Source organism: Theropithecus gelada, chromosome 3 (genome assembly GCF_003255815.1).
Source record: "Theropithecus gelada isolate Dixy chromosome 3, Tgel_1.0, whole genome shotgun sequence".
Taxonomy (NCBI): domain Eukaryota; kingdom Metazoa; phylum Chordata; class Mammalia; order Primates; family Cercopithecidae; genus Theropithecus; species Theropithecus gelada.
In genome coordinates this window covers 118993907-119014313 of record NC_037670.1, presented here as the reverse complement: position 1 = coordinate 119014313, position 20407 = coordinate 118993907, and the positions used below count along the sequence as shown (strand labels likewise).

At 35.4% G+C, this 20407-nt stretch overlaps 1 protein-coding gene across 1 annotated transcript in view; it reads right to left on the bottom strand.

The window, feature by feature from the left end:
- Nucleotides 1-20407, bottom strand: part of SEMA3D (semaphorin 3D) — a 161779-nt gene that overhangs the window by 62654 nt on the left and 78718 nt on the right. The window contains exons 5-7 of the mRNA XM_025380899.1: nt 19333-19452; nt 13683-13776; nt 10630-10758 (exon numbers count right to left, since the gene is read on the bottom strand). Of these exons, the coding sequence (XP_025236684.1) occupies nt 10630-10758; nt 13683-13776; nt 19333-19452 (343 nt within the window). The remainder of the gene's footprint in view (nt 1-10629; nt 10759-13682; nt 13777-19332; nt 19453-20407) is intronic.

Below are 20407 nucleotides of genomic sequence, written 5' to 3'. Positions count from 1 at the left end.
TGAGTGCTTGTAAGGTTACTGTTCTCAAACATTTATTGTCTGTTCTGCTTATAAATATTTAGTTTCATGAATATTCTGGCATCATGGCTCAGTTCCTCTTTTCTCATCATGAGTAGAGGCAGGGTTATGTTAGCAAACATAATAAAAAGCACGTTGATATTGTTGACCATGAGGTTCTGAGGTCCAGGTGGAGTAGGCTCTGTTTATTTCAATTTATTTGTTCACCTACATAAGAGATTCTGTTGCTGCCCCTCTCTGCCTCTCATCCTCCTATCTTTTACTGATGGATTATAAATTACAGTTGGTAAAAGTATATACTGTTGAGTTTATAATCAGTTAGATAGGATGTGTCCTTTGAATTATGTCTCTATTGGTGGGGCATGATAAGATTTCTCTGAGGCAATAACTTTTGTTTTTTAAATCTTCTTTTCCTAATTGAGTACCCTTTATTTCTTTCTTTTGCTGATTGCCGTGGCCAGAACTTCCAATACTATGTTGAATAGGAGTGGTGAGAGAGGGCATCCTTGTCTTATGCTGGTTTTCAAAGAGAATGCTTCCGGTTTTTGCCCATTCAGTATGATATTGGCTGTGGGTTTGTCATAAATAGCTCTTATTATTTTGAGATACATTTCATCAATACCTAGTTTATTGAGAGCTTTTAGCATGAAGGGCTGTTCCATGTCCTTTGCAGGGACATGAATGAAGCTGGAAACCATCACTCTCAGCAAACCAACACAAGAACAGAAAACCAAACACCGCACTCTCCCACCCACAGGTGGGAGCCGAACAATGAGAACACACGGACACAGGGAGGGGAACATCACACACCAGGGCCCGTCTAGGGGTGGGGGACTAGGGGAGGGATAGCATCACGAGAAATACCCAATATAGATGATAGGTTGATGAGTGCAGCAAACCACCACGGCACGTATATACCTATGCAACAAACCTGCATGTTCGTCACATGTACCCCAGAACCCAAAATACAATAAAAAAAACACACCCTAAGAAATCTTCTTACTTAGTGTCCGGCCACAAATAACAATCATATGGTGGCCAAGATTAGAGGGCCCAGTCTGTGGTCAGTGTTAGGGGTTCAGTCTGGAGCCAGGGTTAGCTAGGTGCCAGGGGACACATTGAATGATTAGTTCAGGTTAATCCTCTCTTAACTTTTTCTGTACCCCAGAAGGGTATTTACTTTTATGATCCACCATCTACCACATTCTACTCAGAGAACACAGCCCTGAGGGAAGCGATCCCTGAGCTGGAAGGTGGAGGGCAAAGGAAGGAGGAGGTGAAGTCAGAAGCAAGTCCAGGCTAGGGTAACACATGCAGCAGCTGCGACTGTGGGAAGCTCAAGTAACCACCATGTCTTTCATAAAAGGCTTAGGAAATAGTAAATATCTAGCACTGATTTTGACATATTGTGATGTATGAATACTTTGATGAATTTTGTGTAATTGCCCTAGGGGTATAAAAATGGAAACAACCAATAGTGTTTGGTTCAAGTTCAATATAGCAGTATAGGCTCTAGATAAACTTTCTGAGTGTATATCTTTTCTCTGCCACTTACTGGAGTGGTGACTTTTGACACATTATTTATCTTTTCAATGACTCAATTTACTCATATGTAATATAAGACTACCAATGTCATCTACCTAATAAGATAATTTATATTATTACCAAGTGAATTTATATGTGTGTATATATAGCATTTATATACATAAAGCATCTATATAAGCATTAAATTCCTTTTTATAAGTGTATATATGCTATATATAGCATTTATATATAGCATTTAATATATATAGCATATATATAGCATTTTATATATAGCATTTATATATAATATATCTATTATTTATATCTATATATAAATAAATATATAGCATTTATATATATAGCTTTATACAACAAACATTTAGCTTTAACACCTCCAGTATTCCCCCCAAAACAATTTTTTACAATACAAAAACCAATGTTTACCAGAGTTCTATAAAATCAACAATGACTGAAAAAACAGAATAAGGCTATTTATGGTATATATTAGTTAAAAGGTAAAATAAATAGCACTTCAAAAAATATCCATGCTTTTTCCTCCTCCCACCTCATTGCTGTCATACTGAAATGTATATAGCATATATATATACAGCATATATATATATATATATGTATAGCATTTAGCATCAGGCAAAGGCTGATTTTACAATAAGTGTTTAATAAATGTGATTTATTATTAAGATAGTTATGGGGCTGATAAGCATTATCATTATGATGACAATACAGAGGGGTTAATAGAAAATTTAGTACATCCATGTACTTGTAAAAACAATATGTCATTATTAAAAATTTACTAGATCTGTATGTACTGACCTGGAAAGATGGCCATAATATATGTACAGTGTAAAAATGTTTGCAATATGATAAACCTCTTTTCACTGTATCAGTGACAAATCTATTTGGGTTTCTAAATCCTTGTTTAAGAGTTATTGGGCATTTTAAGTCTTGGTTTTAAATAACTGTGAATTAACCAGGTAACAGATGTGTAATAGGACGTTATTAGTTCAGAAATAATTGGATTAAAGCAAAGAAGACAGACAGTATGGTTATTGAGAAATGAAGGAAAGACTTTAAGTAGGAAATGTGTGGCACCTGGAAAGAAGCACAGAGCACTGATTTTTTAAGAAGTAGAAGCAAGAGAGAAGAGAAACCAAAAAGGTTTAAAAGAAAAATAAATTGGCGGGGGGTGAAAAAGATCAATATTGCCTTTTCTAGAGTTTTGCCTAGAGCTCTGATTGCTGTGTGCCCCATGTGTTATGAAAATCACTCTCCTGCAAATGCACAGTAATTGGCCAATATCCCAATAAAGAAAGCTTCACAGTAGCTTTTTTCAATAGACAAAAGTTAATGTTGGGGTTGGGTGTGGTGGCTCATGCTTATAATCCCAGCACTTTGGGGAGGCTGAGGTGGGTGGATCACTTGAGGTAAGTAGTTTGAGACCAGCCTGGCCAATATGGTGAAACCCTGTCTACTAAAAATACAAAAATTAGCCAGGCATGGTTGTGCACATCTGTAATCCCAGCTACTTGGGAGGCTAAGGCACGAGAATCCCTTGAACCCGGAAAGCACAGGTTGCAGGGAGCTGAGATCACACCAGGTCACTCCAGCCTGGGCGACAGAGAGAGAGACTACGTCTCAAACAAAACAAAACAAAACAAAACAAAACAACAACAATAACAACAAAAAGTCTCAGCCTCTCTGGGTTGGCCGTGTGTCTCCCATCCAATCTCTTCTTTGCTTTAATGCAAAGCTTTGAAAGGAAAACAGAGGAGGGAAATACATTCATGAACTTTCTTCTCCTTATTCTATATTATTTTCCTGTTTTGTTTTGTTTGTTTTGTTGGTAATTTAGAACTTCAATGGACTTTTTATATTCTTGATAACCTCACTTTGGTATGGTTTTTCAAAAACATATAAAAATAAAACTTTAGAAAACCACATAAAATATTTATTTTTTTTCTAACTAATCTCAAATTGTCAAGGTCCATTAACAATTCCATTCAACATCCCCCCCTACCCCCGCCCCGGCCCTCTTTCAGATTATTAGTAAATCAGAAACACTTGGTTTTAATCACTGAGCAAAGTAAAAGTTTTTTTTTTTTTAATCTCAAACCAGTACTTCAGATTTTTTATTTAAATATGTTTTCTTTTAAAAAGCAACTCTTGGTGTGGCTCACACCTGTAATCCCAGCACTTTGGGAGGCCAAGGCCGGCAGATCACCAGGTCAGGAGATCGATACCATCCTGGCTAACATAGTGAAACCCCGTCTCTACTGAAAATACGAAAAATTAGCCAGGTCTGGTGGTGGGTACCTGTAGTCCCAGCTACTCAGGAGGCTGAGGCAGGAGAATGGCGTGAACCCGGGAGGCGGAGCTTGCAGTGAGCCGAGATCGCACCACTACACTCTAGCCTGGGTGACAGAGCGAGACTGTCTCAAAAGAAAAAAAAAATGAACTCTTTGTGGGATCAAATTGTTCTATAAATGTGAGATTCGGGTTTCTGAAATTTAAGAAAACAGAGAAATAATGTATTTATTATATTCAAGGAACTTAGTGCAAAGAAAGAAAACTATTGAATTAATACAAGAATTAATAACAACTGACACTCTATATCAAACCAAGTATAATCTGGATTAAGGAAATATTGACAAATGGTCAAGACATGTCTAAGGAGAATGCCTAGCCATGATTTTCCCATTGACTTGAAATGATATTACAACAATGAACAGAGAAAAACAACCAACCACAAACACAGACCAGGGATGAATAAGAATCTACACAACTTTTTGAATTTACAGATGTTTAAATCCAGTGCTGCCAAACTGGATGGAATTATCTAGCTGGACTGCCATGTGTATTTCAAACATATACAAATACAAAAATAAAACCCTATGTATACATGGAATGGGAAAAAGATACATTTAGACTCATTAACTCAAGGTCAGTAATACAGTTGTATGGATGGACAGGGCGGTATGGTGACTTAATAATAAATTCTTAAGTAATATAAATGGGAAAAATATATAAAACTGAAACTATGCAGAAATTATAGGAAATGATTGGCTTTCCTTATCTTCACAAATATGTGGGATTAAAATTGGTATTAACATTAGTAGAATTTATCGTGGCACTTACATATAATTAATATAGAAATTACACATGCAGCATGATGGCCCTTGAAATTTTAGTGTCCTGTCAAACTTACAAAATGATTGAATTGAATTTATAATTTAAAAAATAACATAAAGGTACAAAGTGTATAGAATCTCCTCTCTAGAGAGAAAAAAAAAATTAGAACTCAGTGATTTGAAACAGGAAAACATAACAGTTAAAAGGGATACCAATATGAAGGAGAGAGTCGCTTATAAAGCTTTCCTCAGTCACTCAAATGGGAGAAGAGGTTCCATTAACTGATTTCTGTTCACTTATTTTCACAGTTCAATTAAAAGAAAAAGAGCAGAATAATAGAATAGAAAGATAAAAGATGTCTAAAAGGAGTATAAATAAATATGGCAATTCATTGTCATGTTGTAGAAATGCATAGGACAATCCATTTAGGATATGAAAAAAATCATCCAGTGTTGACAGGTATGGCTATTTGAAATGGCCAATAGGTAGACTATGACACCAGTCTATGTTTCAGAAATTTCAGTATGACATCAATGAGGTGGGAGAAGGAAAGAGCATGAATAATTTTCCAAGCGATATTGATTTTACCGTTCAACTGATGTATACCATAGATAGTCTTATTTGTTTATTCAGTCATTATTGATTTTATTGAACTCTCTTTTAAATATTGGTTCTCTTGCCAGCACTGTGAAAAATGTTTTAGAGGGGAATACTGGAGGTGTTAAGGCTAAATGTTTATTGTATAAAGAAATTTAATTATAAGAAAAAGAGTTAGGATCAAATAGTGCTTTATTCTGTGATTTAAACAGGAAGCATACTTGAGAGTTAAAAATAAATACAAGTTGCAAGAACAGAATTCCTTTCTTGTAGATTCTGTTGAGGTCCAGTCTTAGAACTCTGATGTTAGTATTTTATGACAGAAGCTCTTCCTGATTTGTTGCCAAATTTGGATAAAAAGAGGTATCATTTAATCAGTGCATACTTGATGAATTCAACAATTTAAAATTATACCATTAGGCACCTGGGCTTTATTATAGCACATTTTCTCCATTTGGCATTTAAGTACATGCCCCAAAAGGAATGTAGTTTGAAATCATGCATTTTCAGATGAACTTCTAGCATGACACCAAGAGGCACTGCCAAAAGAAAATGGCATAAACTCATGTGGCCTGCAGCACACACTACTTCCCTTTCTCCCTATAAACCTCTTTTCACCCAGATGAGCACACTAGCATTATTGAACAGACAGTAAGTTCCTAACTTCCTTTTACTACTTCTTATAGTCTCATTTTCCTATTACTATTTTTTAATGTTCTCCTTTCATGTGGAAGGAGAGTTTACAGACAACAGATCACCCCAAGAGAAACTTCAAATGAAAACTGTCTCCATATGTTAAAAATGAAACTTTAAAACAAAAGTTCTCATCTATTCCAAGAAAGAAAACAAAAACATCTGCTTGCATCTGAGGCGTTATTGCTCGCTTTCATCTTCCAAGTGGTCACACTTCTTAGTTTTATCCTAAAATTGTAACAAAAGCTCAACTGCATTTGAGTAAACACCCTAGTTTGCATCTATACTCCTATTTCCTATATGTTTTAAGATTAAGTTGATAAATCAATGTGTGGAACCATCAGTCTTCATTTAGAAATGCCCATAAAAGTACTGTAAAAAACACTTTTTACAACTTCAAATGAAAACTGCCTCAAAGATGAAAAAATTTCATCTTTGCCATTTTGTATCCTCCTCATAAGGTATTTGCTAGATGGATTAGTATCTTAAGGAAGGAATCAGGATTCCTACTTCTTAAATCTTGAAACTGGATTAAACAGTCCTAGAATAATTCTGAGAAGGATCCTTATACTGTTAAGTGGTTAGCTGATCTCACTCTGGTTAATGCCAAGTGGGGCACAGAACACAATACGGCATGCACACATGTATCAAGAATTTTAAACTCCCTAAGTGCTTCAGTGATAAAAATGGATTTATAAAAGATTCATGTAGCATCATATTAAAAATGATAATTCTTTAGAAACTGCATCTTAACAGTTAAATATTCAGTTGTCGCAGTTCATCTGTATTCTCTCCCCTCCCACTCCTGACTCCAGACAGATGACCCCATTGACTTTGGACCTTAGGCTGACTGTATCTGGAAAATGGCCATTTCTCATAAAGGACAGAAACATCCTCTTAGCAAGCCAATATTTTGTCTAAGTCCATCAGATCCCTCTTCATTATAAGAATATCATCATTTCTATAATTTCTCCCCTTACTCTGCCCTAGTTTCTGTGGACTGGGGAACTCCTGAATGACTGAGTCTCCTGAAGCATTGTGGTCTTCTAGCTCTGGCCTGCCTTTCCCTCAGCAAACATCTGACTGGCTGCTTGCACTTTCCCTGCTTTCCCTGGCTCCAGCCAGACTGCGTAGGTCTCCCTCATTGCTTGCTGAACTCCATTTTCTCTATCTGTCCTAATTCCTGCTACCAGACCCACATCCTTGGTTTGCTGTTGCCCTACATGGCATGTACATATGGCCCAGTTTGTAGTGAGGCTGCAAAGAGCTGGGGATATGCCATCAAAAGAGCGGATTTTGAGCTGATGAACTGTATCATACAACGGAAATGATACAATGTCGGGGGCTAGATACACATATTCGAGCTTCAATCTCACCTCTACTAGCTGTTTAACTATGAACTATTATCTGACATCTAATATATCACCAAATGTAAAACAGTGCAAATAGTAATTCTCTCAGGATTATAACAGTCAAATAAAATAGCACTTTAAAAGTGCCAAAGATAGGACCAGCATGGATATTATATAAAATAAATTTGAATGGGAAAAGAGAAATGGGGAGAGCTGTTAGTAAACAATAAAATGGTGGTAATAAAGCAGAGATGAAGTAATGAAGCCCTATAGGAAAATAGTAAATAACAAAGTCAGCAGATATTTTCAAGGAAGTAAAAGCTCTTAGCAATAGATTAGATAAAGGAGAGGAAGAAGAGGAAGGAATCAAAGATAGCTCCAAGGTAACTGGGTGGATGAAGTTAAGAAAGTTAAAATAGATAAAAATTAGGAAATGGATATTGAAGGACAGATTTGAAAGAAGAAGCAAGATCTATAACATTCACAAGATTTTAGACGTTAGATCCAATTAAAACAAAGGGTCATTAAACCACTTGTAAAAACCTTAAAACAATTTAACAGCACAGTCAAAACTAAGGCTTACATATCTTGATTTTTAGATAAAACAATAATCTTTTTTCTTTTAATGTAGAATGAAAATGGAAGTCATCCAAATAAATTATTTTTAAGGCCACTTAGTTACAGGAAAAGGTTGGAAATACAATTTTAGGAAACACTGGAACACAGGAAACAGTGGAAACTATTCGGATGGATGAGCTCACAGAATTATGAGGTGTAGAGGGAGAGAATGAAAAGACGGTCAATAATACAAAATGCTAAAGAGATGGTAGAGAATCACACGGAATTCAGGTTTTAGCCCCACTTCTACCTCCCACTGCTGCCTTCAGGAATAATAATGATCACGATGACATTGACATTAATTCAGCTCTTAAAATTGTCTTCTAATAGACTTCCCAATATGATTTAATTTAATCCTTATAATACCCTGTGAATAGATTCTGTTGTTAATAGATTCCATATTTACAGACAAATAATTTGAATGGACATTAAAGTTTGATCAAAGTCACCATTCAGGAATTAAGCACAAATAAATAAATTCCACGGAAACAAAGCTATAATTTTGGTCTAAACTGGGATACTTTTAAGAGTAAAAGAACAGAAGCAAACTGAAAATGTCCTGGGCAAAGTAGGTCATATGATCACCCTGACTTTTAACTGCTAAGCAGTCTGCCTTGAATCTCCTAGAATCATAAAAGTCAGTTTTTCTGCATCATAATTATTTACTTGAATTTGGTCAACTGAGACTTCCTCTACCATTTGTCTTTTCTCCTACCTTCAATTTCTTCCATTCTACTGGCTTCTTTAATTGCAAATTTTCCCAGCATCCAAATCTCTTGAGTCCTGCCTCGTGTCCTTGGATTCTTCTATTTACAAGCCAGTGTATTCTCTCTCAAATATTCTTTGCAGTATATTCTCATGCCCATCCCCACTTCCACTACCTTTGTTGCTGTCCCTTTCTCATTTCCCTAGTTTCATGCAATGGCCTCTTGTCTCTCTGTCCTCATCCTTCTTCAGTCTTCCATTCATGCTATTGTAAAACATGCTATTGTTTTTGTAAGTTACCTTTAGAAAAACAAAGTTCTGACTCCTTGATTAAAAAGTAAGCCATCATGATTTCAAGATAATATTTACAGCTTTGTAGCCTTGTCTGCCACTCTCGCTTTATGCTTCAGGCTGAGCAAGGCATTCATCATCTGTGAGGTCAGTGACCCTCCCCTATCTATCTATGCAGGCCACAAGGGTAGAGTAGCACCCAATAGGGTCTCAGAAGTTATTTATTAAGCAAATTGTTAAACCAATTCAAAGGCTTCCTAATCTCTAATCTTCTTCATACAGTACTAAAAATAGCATATCTAGGCAAATAAGAGTTGAATGCATATTTCCTACATTTATTGTATTGACAATGCTGCTGACTTATTAATGAATATGTTACAGTAATGGAAAAAATACTATTGTCTTTTAGATGAGGAGAAACGTGATATTTGCCATCCCAATACAGAGATACAATCTTATACTTCATTTTAAGCCATAAAATATCTTTTTACTCAAATAGGTGTCTAAGCTATTCTATAGGTGACATCTAAGAACTTACTCTCAAACCAAATAATTCCACAAATATCTGACAATGCACAAAAAGATAGCTTTGCTTTTCATGTGTGTCAAGAAATTAATGGGTAATCACATAGTCCTGGATATTCTATATTTGTTTTCCCTTTTAAGACTACCTATTAAGGGTACTTTTTTGGCTGATGAGAAACACATTGTTGTATAAACAAATAGATCTGGAGTTTTTGACTAAAGAAATGTTTTCAAAGTGTTTTTCCTTTTGTTTATGTTGTCACTGCTTAAAAGGCACTGAGAGATAAAGAGATAGCCCCTAGGAAATCTCTACCCTGGCCTCCTTCACTAAGGTCCAATATTTATTATGGGAATGAAAAATGCCTGCCTGCTTAAATTATAGTGTTAAGTCATTCTGCCACACAATGGAATAAAGTCATACGTTAGAGAATCATGATAAAATTTGATCTGTTGTAAGGCGGTAGTGGGGAGTGGGGTGGAGTTGAATGCCTTGTAGTGTTCCTTGGATTAATTAAATAAATTCACTTATAAGATTCTTATGTTTTTTTAAAAAAATTTAAACTCAAAATATTGTATGATTCTTAAATAAAATGGTAATCAGACAAAAATATGTCAGTATTAATATGCTTAAAATTTTGAAGAGAAGTGTCTTAACCCAAATATATATTATTTTTAAGCAACAGAAGTTACCATTATAATCTAACCCCAGTTCATTGGGCTAACAGACAGTACATGCCTTGGTCTCTACAAAGACTGCAAGAGTAAGATTGCCTGCTTGAATTCTCACTCTGCATCTGACAAGTTGTAAGACCTTGACCAAATTACTTCTCCATACTTCGGTATTTTTATAGTATAACAGTTTATGCGTATTAAAGAATAAAATAATCATACATCCCAGATGTCATTGTAAATATGTAAAATATTAATTAGAGCATAGAAGAGTGTTGAGGAATAGCACACACTCAATAAATATTATGTATTACTATATAAACAAAAGGGTTTGGAGATTTTCTTAGTGAGAAATTATTTCAAATGTATTTTATAATGTTGAGCTAAATCAATTATTCCAAAATACATTTGAATGAATAATAATGCACTTCTTATCTATCTTAAACCAAAGGCAAGACAATCAAAAGCGAACAACAAAAAAATCACTAACCATTGAGCCAGTAATGCTCTGAAATGTCCGTTCTGATGTAGTGGTGGTCATGAGTAGGCCCAAGGGATCGAGTGAATGCAGTATCTTTGCCAAGGAAATCAGAGGCTGTTCCAGAGTAGAGGTACTCATCTGAGAGGGAGAAAAAAGTACACAGAGCTTTTAAGAGTACAGCGGTAGATGCTATTTAACATATACAAATTTTACAGCATGACACCAAAGATGTTTGTTGTTTAATATCAGAATGTATTGTTTCATAAATTTCACATTCAGATTTTGAAAATTTATCTCAGTTGAAGAAAGGATAACTCAATTTACTTTGGTAAGCTGATGCTGAATACTTGAATATAAAACAGGGCAAATTCTTCTGAATTAATAATTGCACATGCATCAGCTTCCCTTTTCAATAAATAATAATAAGCGATTCCTCTTTCTCTTCTCCCCACAAGTAATTCAAATAAATATCATAATTAAGAGTTCCTCTTTAGAATAGACACAAAAAATATGAAAAGCTAAATGCCATAATGAGGAATGGATTGTGTAATTAGTATTTACTTAACTGACACAACCTCAATGACCACAAATTTTCTTTGCCTAACCTCTGCTGAAAGGGAGCTTTCAGCACTGAAGTCATTCTTGGTAATTATAACATGTTGCATTCTTTGTAGCTAATCATGTCTCTAATAGTTCTGATAAACAGGAATTCTTGAAAGGGGAAAGATGTTGCCATTACTGCATACCAAACTTCTTTGTTCTGTTATTTGTGTAAAATGCATGTTCTGTTTCACCAGAGACAGAAAGAAAGAAAAGAGAGAAGGGGAATGTCAAGGAGAAGAAGAGAGAGAAAGGAGAGAAGAACGAAGAAGAAAGGAGAAGGAAAAGGAGGAGGAGAGAAGGGATGGTGAGAAGGAGGAAGAAGGGAAGTAAGAGGAAGAGGGGGAAAAGTGGAGGCAGGAGAAGGGGAGGACAAAGAGAAAAGAGAAAAGGCAGGTTAGAGAGAGGAAGAAGATGGAAGGAAGGGGAGTGAGAAAAACATAAGGGAAGGAGAAGAAGGGAGTAAGGATCCATGTTCCCTAATGTTAGTCAGGATGTTGGGTAGGGGTGGGGTGGAGTGGCAGGAAGAAGGCTGTCCCTGCAGGAGAATATGTTGTCTCTTTGAGAGGTAAACCTTTACTATTTTAAGAAACTTGTTGGTCAACCACTTGGCTTTACATTTAATAGAACAATGTAAAAAATGGCTAATTCCTACAAAGCATTTAGATTTTATGAATGCCTAAATATGAGAACAAATACATTGTGTTGTCACTGAAATTTATTTTTGCTCAGAAATATAGCTTTAAAATTCTGCCTTGCATAAGAACGCATGAAGATACTTTCGATAGCCCCTGTTTATATCCATCTAAATAAGATTTCAATGAACGATCAGGGATAATTCAACCTCAAGAATGAGATAGCTAACTTCTAAAGAAACACACACACACACACACACACACACACACACAGAGAGAGAGAGAGAGAGAACTCCAGCTATGTAAAGTAGATGTAGATTAGGTACTGCTTCCATCCTCTTACAGTATTTCCCTACGATGTATCAGGTAAATGGCAATATTTCATTGTGGGCATATTTTTTAAAAAGAATAAAATAATAACAACAAAGACATTATTAAAAAGTTTGGCAAACGAAGCGAAATGTCACTTTGAAAACTATAAAATTGCAAGTATTTGAATGTTTTGTTAGGAAAAATATATTTCAACATAAAAATTAGATCTGAATATCCAGGCTTTCAAACTTCTTTCTTTTACCTAAAATTACTTGGAGATTCATAAGGGGTGTAACAACTGCCACCAATCTATTGTTTTGTTTTGCTTTTTATTAAGAGTGTGCCAACTCCACTTCACAAATCAGAATCACAAACCATGTATCTCATTTTCTGAGAATAATGACTGATCATTAGTCACATAATTTTCAAAAAACACAAATACACACATGTTGTCACTTCAAAGCAAAATCATTAGTTTTCACTAAGTGAAAATTAAAATGTCATGATGCTTCACTCTTATCGTCTATTCAAACATTTGACAGACAAGTTAAATAGAAAGAGACTAAAGTCATGAACCAAACCAAGACAAAAGGAGTCCTTATAATGGTTGAAATTCAGAAGTCTTGCCGACATTCCTTGGAGCAGACTTCAGACCACACAGCACTGCTTCTTTGAACAAGATAGCTATCTCATAAGAGAATTTAAGATGTATACAAAGTGAGAGAAGACTAGCTATGCTAGCAGAAATTTCATGTTTCCACTGATAAAATCAGGTTATAGTGAAATTGCAAAAGATGTTATAACATTCTATTATCTGTATTCTATAGCTTGATTAATTTGATTTAATTCACCCACATAGGGAATTGCTAAATTCAATTTCCATACTAAGTCAGATAGGGAGATATTACAACATAAGAAAATCCCCAGACATCTAAATATAAAATATAGAACACATAATTATGTGTTCTTTTACATTATAAAAATTCAATCAGAAGTTCATTTAAAAAGTAACTGTGCAGACACCATGGATTGCTGTGGCCTTCCTTTACTGAGAAGGATGCTCAGTACAGACAAATCTGGCACTAAAATAATGGAAACAAATTGCTGATGGTAGATTAATCAACAATTACTTTAACTCAATAGGAAAATGTGGTTCAGCCGGGCGCGGTGGCTCACGCCTGTAATCCCAGCACTTTGGGAGGCCGAGGCGGGCGGATCACAAGGTCAGGAGATCGAGACCATGGTGAAACTCCGTCTCTACTAAAAATAGAAAAAATTAGCCGAGCGCAGCGGCGGGCGCCTGTAGTCCCAGCTACTCGGGAGGCTGAGGCAAGAGAATGGCGTGAACCCGGGAGGCGGAGCTTGCAGTGAGCCGAGATTGCGCCACTGCACTCCAGCCTGGGGGACAGAGCAAGACTCCGTCTCAAAAAAAAAAAAAAAAGAAAATGTGGTTCAGTCAACAAATAACTCTTAGAAAACCATTTAAGGATAAGAACTGCCTATCATTGATCTTACCTGTCATTACTGAAGCAAAAGGCTGCTGAGGATCGAAAGGACATTTCAGTCTGCCAGACTCCAAATTATGTGTGTCTAGTTTGAATATAACATCCTGTTATGAGAAATATTAATATCAGTGAGCTTTTTTAAAATATTACAAACAGTAAGAATGTGGGAGATACAAACTGAATTCCAACTCATGAATTTGATAAAATTAATTGAGTATACAGCATGTGCATCATGCTGGACTCCTTAACTTTTTAGCAAACATATCTGGCAAGACTTAATAACCATGTTTTGGTCTCCCTTTGCCCAAAGTGGCAATGATAATACTGAGTGAGTTTTTCAAATGGAAGTAGTAATGTACTCATCAGTACATTTAGTCTCCACCATTATCAATATCAAAATCACCACTAAGAACACACATTTCTTGAGCTTCATGACTAACTTATTAAGCCTAATAAAACCAACTTCATCTTTTAAGAAATAGATTTGCTATAATAATCATACTTTCAGGATAATGATTATGATTTATATAACTAAGCATCTTCAACTATGTCAAATGACTTAAACCTTGTAACAGTTTTTAAAATTACAGTAACATAAAAGTGTTCTAAGGCAGACAGTTCATTTTCAAGTTGTTGATACATCTGGGTAAAAAAAAAATCCTGTTGTAGTATTTCACTATTATGAAAACACTGTACACATTAAACCACAGAGTTACTTTGGCTGAAACATCTATTTTTATAATAGTGGCCACAGACAGAATGACATTGGCAGACTTTTAGTATTCGGGAAAATAAATAACATCTTAAGTTGAACTTTCCAAGAAAAAATATGAATGTATAATGAATATGGCCCCATGAGATTGAGTGTTTCATAACAATGACAGCACTACCATCCAGCAGAAAGGATGATGACTCACTCTGTGCATGCACTAGTTACAGAAATCCTGCACTTCAGACATTCTGGCTAGGTGACCTATCTATTAGGTTATATCACAGCACACATGTAATAAAAAGGGACCATTCAGTGCAACTTACGTAGAACACAAGCAACAAAGCAAAAGAGACAGAGAAAATTATGTGTTATGTTGCACTTCAGATCTTTGTTTTTCTTCTGAACAAGACCAATAGTAACTACTGCCTAATTAAAAAAAACAAAAAAACAAAAAAAACAAAAAAAAAACTAAATACTAATAGCAATTTAAATAGCCTGGTTAACAATTTATGGATCATAATTTTAAGTAAACACTTTAATACAAATAATAAGGGTACCTAAATAGGTACTAATCTAATGCCAGCAACTTTATGCCCTTTATCTCATTGAATTCTCACCACCAGCCTAATAATGTAGCTGATAATACTTTAATAATTCCAGACTTGCAAATATCACATTGAGGATAGAAAGGGTTACTGACTTTATTCTCTCACATAGCTCGTAAGAGGCAAAGCGGAGGTTGAATTAATGACTGTCTCCAAAATTTATCCTCTTAACTAATCTAGTCTCAGAATTTCAAACACATAAATTTAAAAATGTGTTGAAGTTAATTTGTAGACTCACTGTGACCACAACATGATCAAATCCAAGTTTGTTTTGTTAGAATAGGCCAACTAATGAAAAGTTGTAATAGTGGAACTGAGCTATGAAAAAATGTTTAATGAGAACACATTTAGGGCATGCTTCCCAACTGCCGATGGGGTCAGAGATATGCCAGGGGAAAACAACTGCAGATGGTGACTCGGAAGCATATTTAAATATCATTAAGGGTACATTATTCTCCACAGATCAAATAGATTTATTGACTCAAAAATCTGTAATGGGATATTGTAAAGAGAAAAGTGCACTGAATCCTGATGCCCCAGAAAATTACAGTAAAAACCTGGAAAAAAAAGGAAGGAAGGGAGGCGGGGGAGGGAGGAACTGAGGGAAAGAGGAAAGAAGGAAGTATTAAAGAAAAAAAAAATACCTGGGAAAATGTAACAGTGGATCCAAGGTACTAAATAAACTCTTAAAATTGTATAGACTTCTGTTTTTGAATACAATATTTGATTAAATGATCCATGGAAGCCCATTATATTGATATTTGTGGAAGCTGAGGACAAGGTCTCCCTTTATAATCTACTGGAAATAGAAGATAGCAAGAAAGCAAGTTTCCTTGAGCCAGTCAAGGACACATACAAGAAAATAGTATATATAAAAAAAAAATGTATGATTCCATGTGCTTCCTGAAATAAACTGACTGAATTAATGGCACTCTATATTTTGAGACTTCAACTTTATAAGATTGCTTCTATGAAGTTCCTTATTCTTGATTAATTATGCAAAAAGCACCTGTCTGAGCTACGCAGATGGAAATATGGGCAGAGAAGTAAAGATGATACAAGTAGGTAGGAATGATAGTAAGAAAACATTTAACGATCACAACAGCTAAGCAACGTTATTGTCAATATCATGGCAATTTAAAGATAAGATCTACAGCAGCAGAGGGGAGGTCCCAGAGGAAACGATACCAAGCCAAGTATTAAACAACTTTCAAGGTTTCCCAGCACTGTGGGATACAAATATTATTTTATAGAAATATGTGAAATATACATATTGTGTATATCCACACCTGTTTAGCTTTCTGTGTTTCTGTTATCTAGAAATGGATGAATGTTAAGTGACTAGAATGAAGCAAGTGCTATGCCAAATAGTATACAATCATTTTCTCATTTTTATTCTCAAAATAATTCTGTGAAATAGTTACTATTATCATTATTTTACTGAATAAGCAGAAGCATAGAAAGTTTATAGAGTATGCATACAGCAATGGAGTTAGTAAACGACTGGAACCATATTTCAAACTCTGGCCATCTGTCCTCAACTTACTATTAGAAGTTGTTGACAGCAGCACTGACTTCCATCCTAAATTCCAGCTCCAGTTGGCCACTTGGCATGACCTACTGAATATGCCTCAAACGCAGAATGTGAAAAACTAACTCACCATATTTCCCTCAAACTTGCTACTACTCTCACCTCAATAAATAACATCACTCTTCAACTCACTGGCAAAGTCAGAAATCTGGGATTCATCTTAGCTTTTCCCTGTTTCTTCCCATTGCCCCAGCCACACTGCATAGCAGTCCCTGAAGTATACCTTCTTCTGCTCCTTTGGTGTATTGCTCTTCCCTCTTCCCAGCCATCTTAGGAGGAGCCTTATTTATTTGAAAATGGAAGGTCCTTCTAAACTCCCTCTAGAAGTACAATGATTTATTGGGACTAATGATTCATTTAAAAAGTTAACAACTTTCAAGCAGGGCTTCCATACAATTACCTGTATGCCAGACCAGCTGAAAACTCAAGGTTCAATGCCCCTGTTTACTCATAATTCTCTTATTCATGAAACTTGTAAATTTGACTGCCCCAGAGCTTCTTGACAGTCCCAAGCTGCTAATTAGCTACTAATTAGCTCCATCTAAAATCTAAATTCCCTTTCAGCACTTGTGACTTTTTTTTTTTTTTTTTTTTTTTTGGAGACAGAGTCTTGCTCTGTCACCCAGGCTGGAGTGCAGTAGTACAATCCTGGCTCACTGCAACCTCTGCCTCCTGAGTTCCAACAATTTTCTTGCCTCAGCCTTTAGAGTAGCTGGGATTACAGGCACGTGCCACCACGCTTGGCTACATTTGTATTATTAGTAGAGACAGGGTTTCACCATGTTGGCCAGGCTGGTCTCGAACTCCTGACCTCTGGTGATCTGCCTACCTCGGCCTCCCAAAGTGTGAGCTACTGTGTCCGGCCAGCATTTGTGACTTTTAAGAAGCTATAGAACACTATTTGCCCTCCTCAGCAGGTTGTGAGTTTGGCCTTTATCCTTAGGCCTCAAAACACACTCAAGCTGTGGGGCTATATCACATAATTACACCCTGTGCTACAAGCTAACGTTATATATTACCCTGCATCAGAGCTAGACAAGAGAGCATTACACCACCAACAAAGAATGTTGGATTCAAATTTCCTAGTCTCCTAGTGGTTCAGAAATTTAACTGTCAGGGTTGCTTTATTTTCAAACAGTTGAGTCTGGGCTGGTTAGACAAGTTGGTTAGAGAGCAAAATCTATCCATCCACAGTTGTCGGTTTGATTTCTGTGTGAATCAGTTAAGTCAGTATAAAGAAACCTTTTCCATAAGCCCAGACTTTACTTTCAAAAACACAGCCAATTATCCTGCAAATATGTGTGGTTACTCACAAAAAGTACAGTCATTCATCACTTAAAGACAGGATATGTTCTGAGAAGTACATCGTTATGCAATGTCATCGTTGTGTGAACATCACAGAGTACACTTACACAAACCTAGATAGTATAGCCTACTGCACACCTAGGCTATATGGTATAGCCTACGGCTCCTAGATTACAAACATGTACAGCTCGTTACTGTTGAATACTACAGGCAACCATAAGACAATGGTAAGCATTTGTGTATCTAAATATATGTAAACATAGAAAAGATACAGTAGAAATAGGGTAATATAATCTCATGGGACTACTGTATTATATGCAGCCTGTTGCTGATGGAAACTTTGTTATGATGCACATGGCTGTACTTACAGAAACATGAAGATGACATTGCACATCACCAAGAAACAACTGGGAGCACTTATCCTAAAGCTCAGTTGCTCATGCTTGCTCTAGAGTTACACTGCCTTGATTCAATTTGTTGCCAGACCATTTATTAGTTGGGTGATTTAGCATATTATTTATTCCATTGAGATTTAATTTTTACTAACCTGTAAATTGGTAATTATAATGACACTGGCTTTATTAAGAGTGTTGTGAAATTCCAAAGCAATAATCCATGTAAAGTGGATGGCATGAAGTTCATAACACAAGGACAGTAAACTAAATTATTGGTAAATAATTTAATTGCCAAAATATGCATGTTTCTCACTTATTAAAGTTCTAATTGATATCTGGAATACATTACTCCTAATTAATACATCCTTTATTTCCATTATGCCAATTTGGTCCAGCTGAAACAATAAATTCATTGTGCCAATGACTATAAAGTTTTAACAAAATTATTAAAATATTCTTTACTTAGTGTCCACTATTATACATAACAGGTAAACTTTATTAGATGGGAAAATGAAATTATTTATATAATACAATTCCACTACAAGATCTTATGGAAAATGAATTTTTACCAACAGCAACATTCTATATATATATCTAGTTAAAAAGGAAAGTCAACAGAAAATAAAGACATACATAAAGCCCATAAAAAACAAATGCTTTTAACATTTTACACTATTAATTTTGATCATCCTGCTAAAAACCACTTTTAATAGAAAAACATTTTTATTAGGTAGATCAAGTATATGGTGAAAACGACAGTCCATAGAATGGCTAAGAACATGAGTTACTATATTGTTCATAAACTATTCATTTTTTGTTTTGTTTTGTTTTAAAACAGGATCTTACTATGCTGCTTAGGATGGATTTGAATTCCTTGGCTCAAGGGACCCTCTGACTTCATCCTCCTGAGTTTTGGGATTACAGGCATGCACCTCCATGCCTGGCCATATATGTTTCAGTCTTTATATTCAAATCTGCCTCTTTTATGTCATAAGAATTAAGTAACAACGTATTACAATAAATTATGCTTTTCATGCTTTTTCATTATTTACCTCCTTGTAGACTCCAAGATCAATATATCCACATATTGGATGAAATGCTCCAGTTCCACACACATATATGTGAGTTTTGTTATATGGCTGAAGTACTCTGATGAAATTTGCACATTCTGTCTATTGGGCATAAAAATTAAAAGCATTAACACACAATTCAGGTTTTTGAAATATTATCATTTATGCCACCTGTTTTCCAAGTAGATTAGTCTTCAAAGTAAGAACACAAATGAAAAAGATTTATGAGAAATTCTAGACATCTGTTGTAGCAAAGGAGGCAAGACAAATATAGAAACCATGGCATGAAGGAGTAGCTTTTTAGATTTTCGAAGTTATAAAACCATTGAACTAATCAGAATTAGGGTTAATTAGAATGCAAGCCTCTAAAGTGGTACTCAGTGAGGCCTAGAAAATTGATATAAACAGAATGTGAATTAGACGTCTATATTTAAAATTTTCTTTTTTAATTTTTTTTAGAGATGAGACCTCTCTATGTTGTCCAGACTGGCCTCAAACTCCTAGGCTCAAGAGATCCTCCTTACTCAGCCTCCCAAGTAGCTAGGACTACAGGCACCAACCACCACACCTGGTATCCTTACTTTCTACAAGAAATACATAGAACACAAACTCTATCATGATCTGTTATTACCACATAATTTATACTATATAGCTACTACTGTGTGCAATGTCATCTGTCTCAGCTACACTGAACAAAACACTGAACACAAACGTGCATCTCTACCTATTTATTCTATTCTTATTGACCAGATGCCCTACCACTTTTTGCCATTTATTTTCCAATGTTTTAGAGCCTTTAAGAATCAGATTATTTCTGGTCAATTTCAATAATCCCTGTTTTTCTCATGGACTTTTTTTACACCAAGTCAAATTTTTGAAGAAATTTTTGTTTCTTTTTGTTTTGCATAAGCTTATGCCTAAAAATATTTCCTTATGTCATCATTATCTTTAGAATTTAATTATTTTATATGCTTCAGATAGCAGTAAATAGTGACACTCTCTTTTTCAAAGTATTTATTCTTGTTATTACATATTATTTTCAATCTATCTCCTGCAA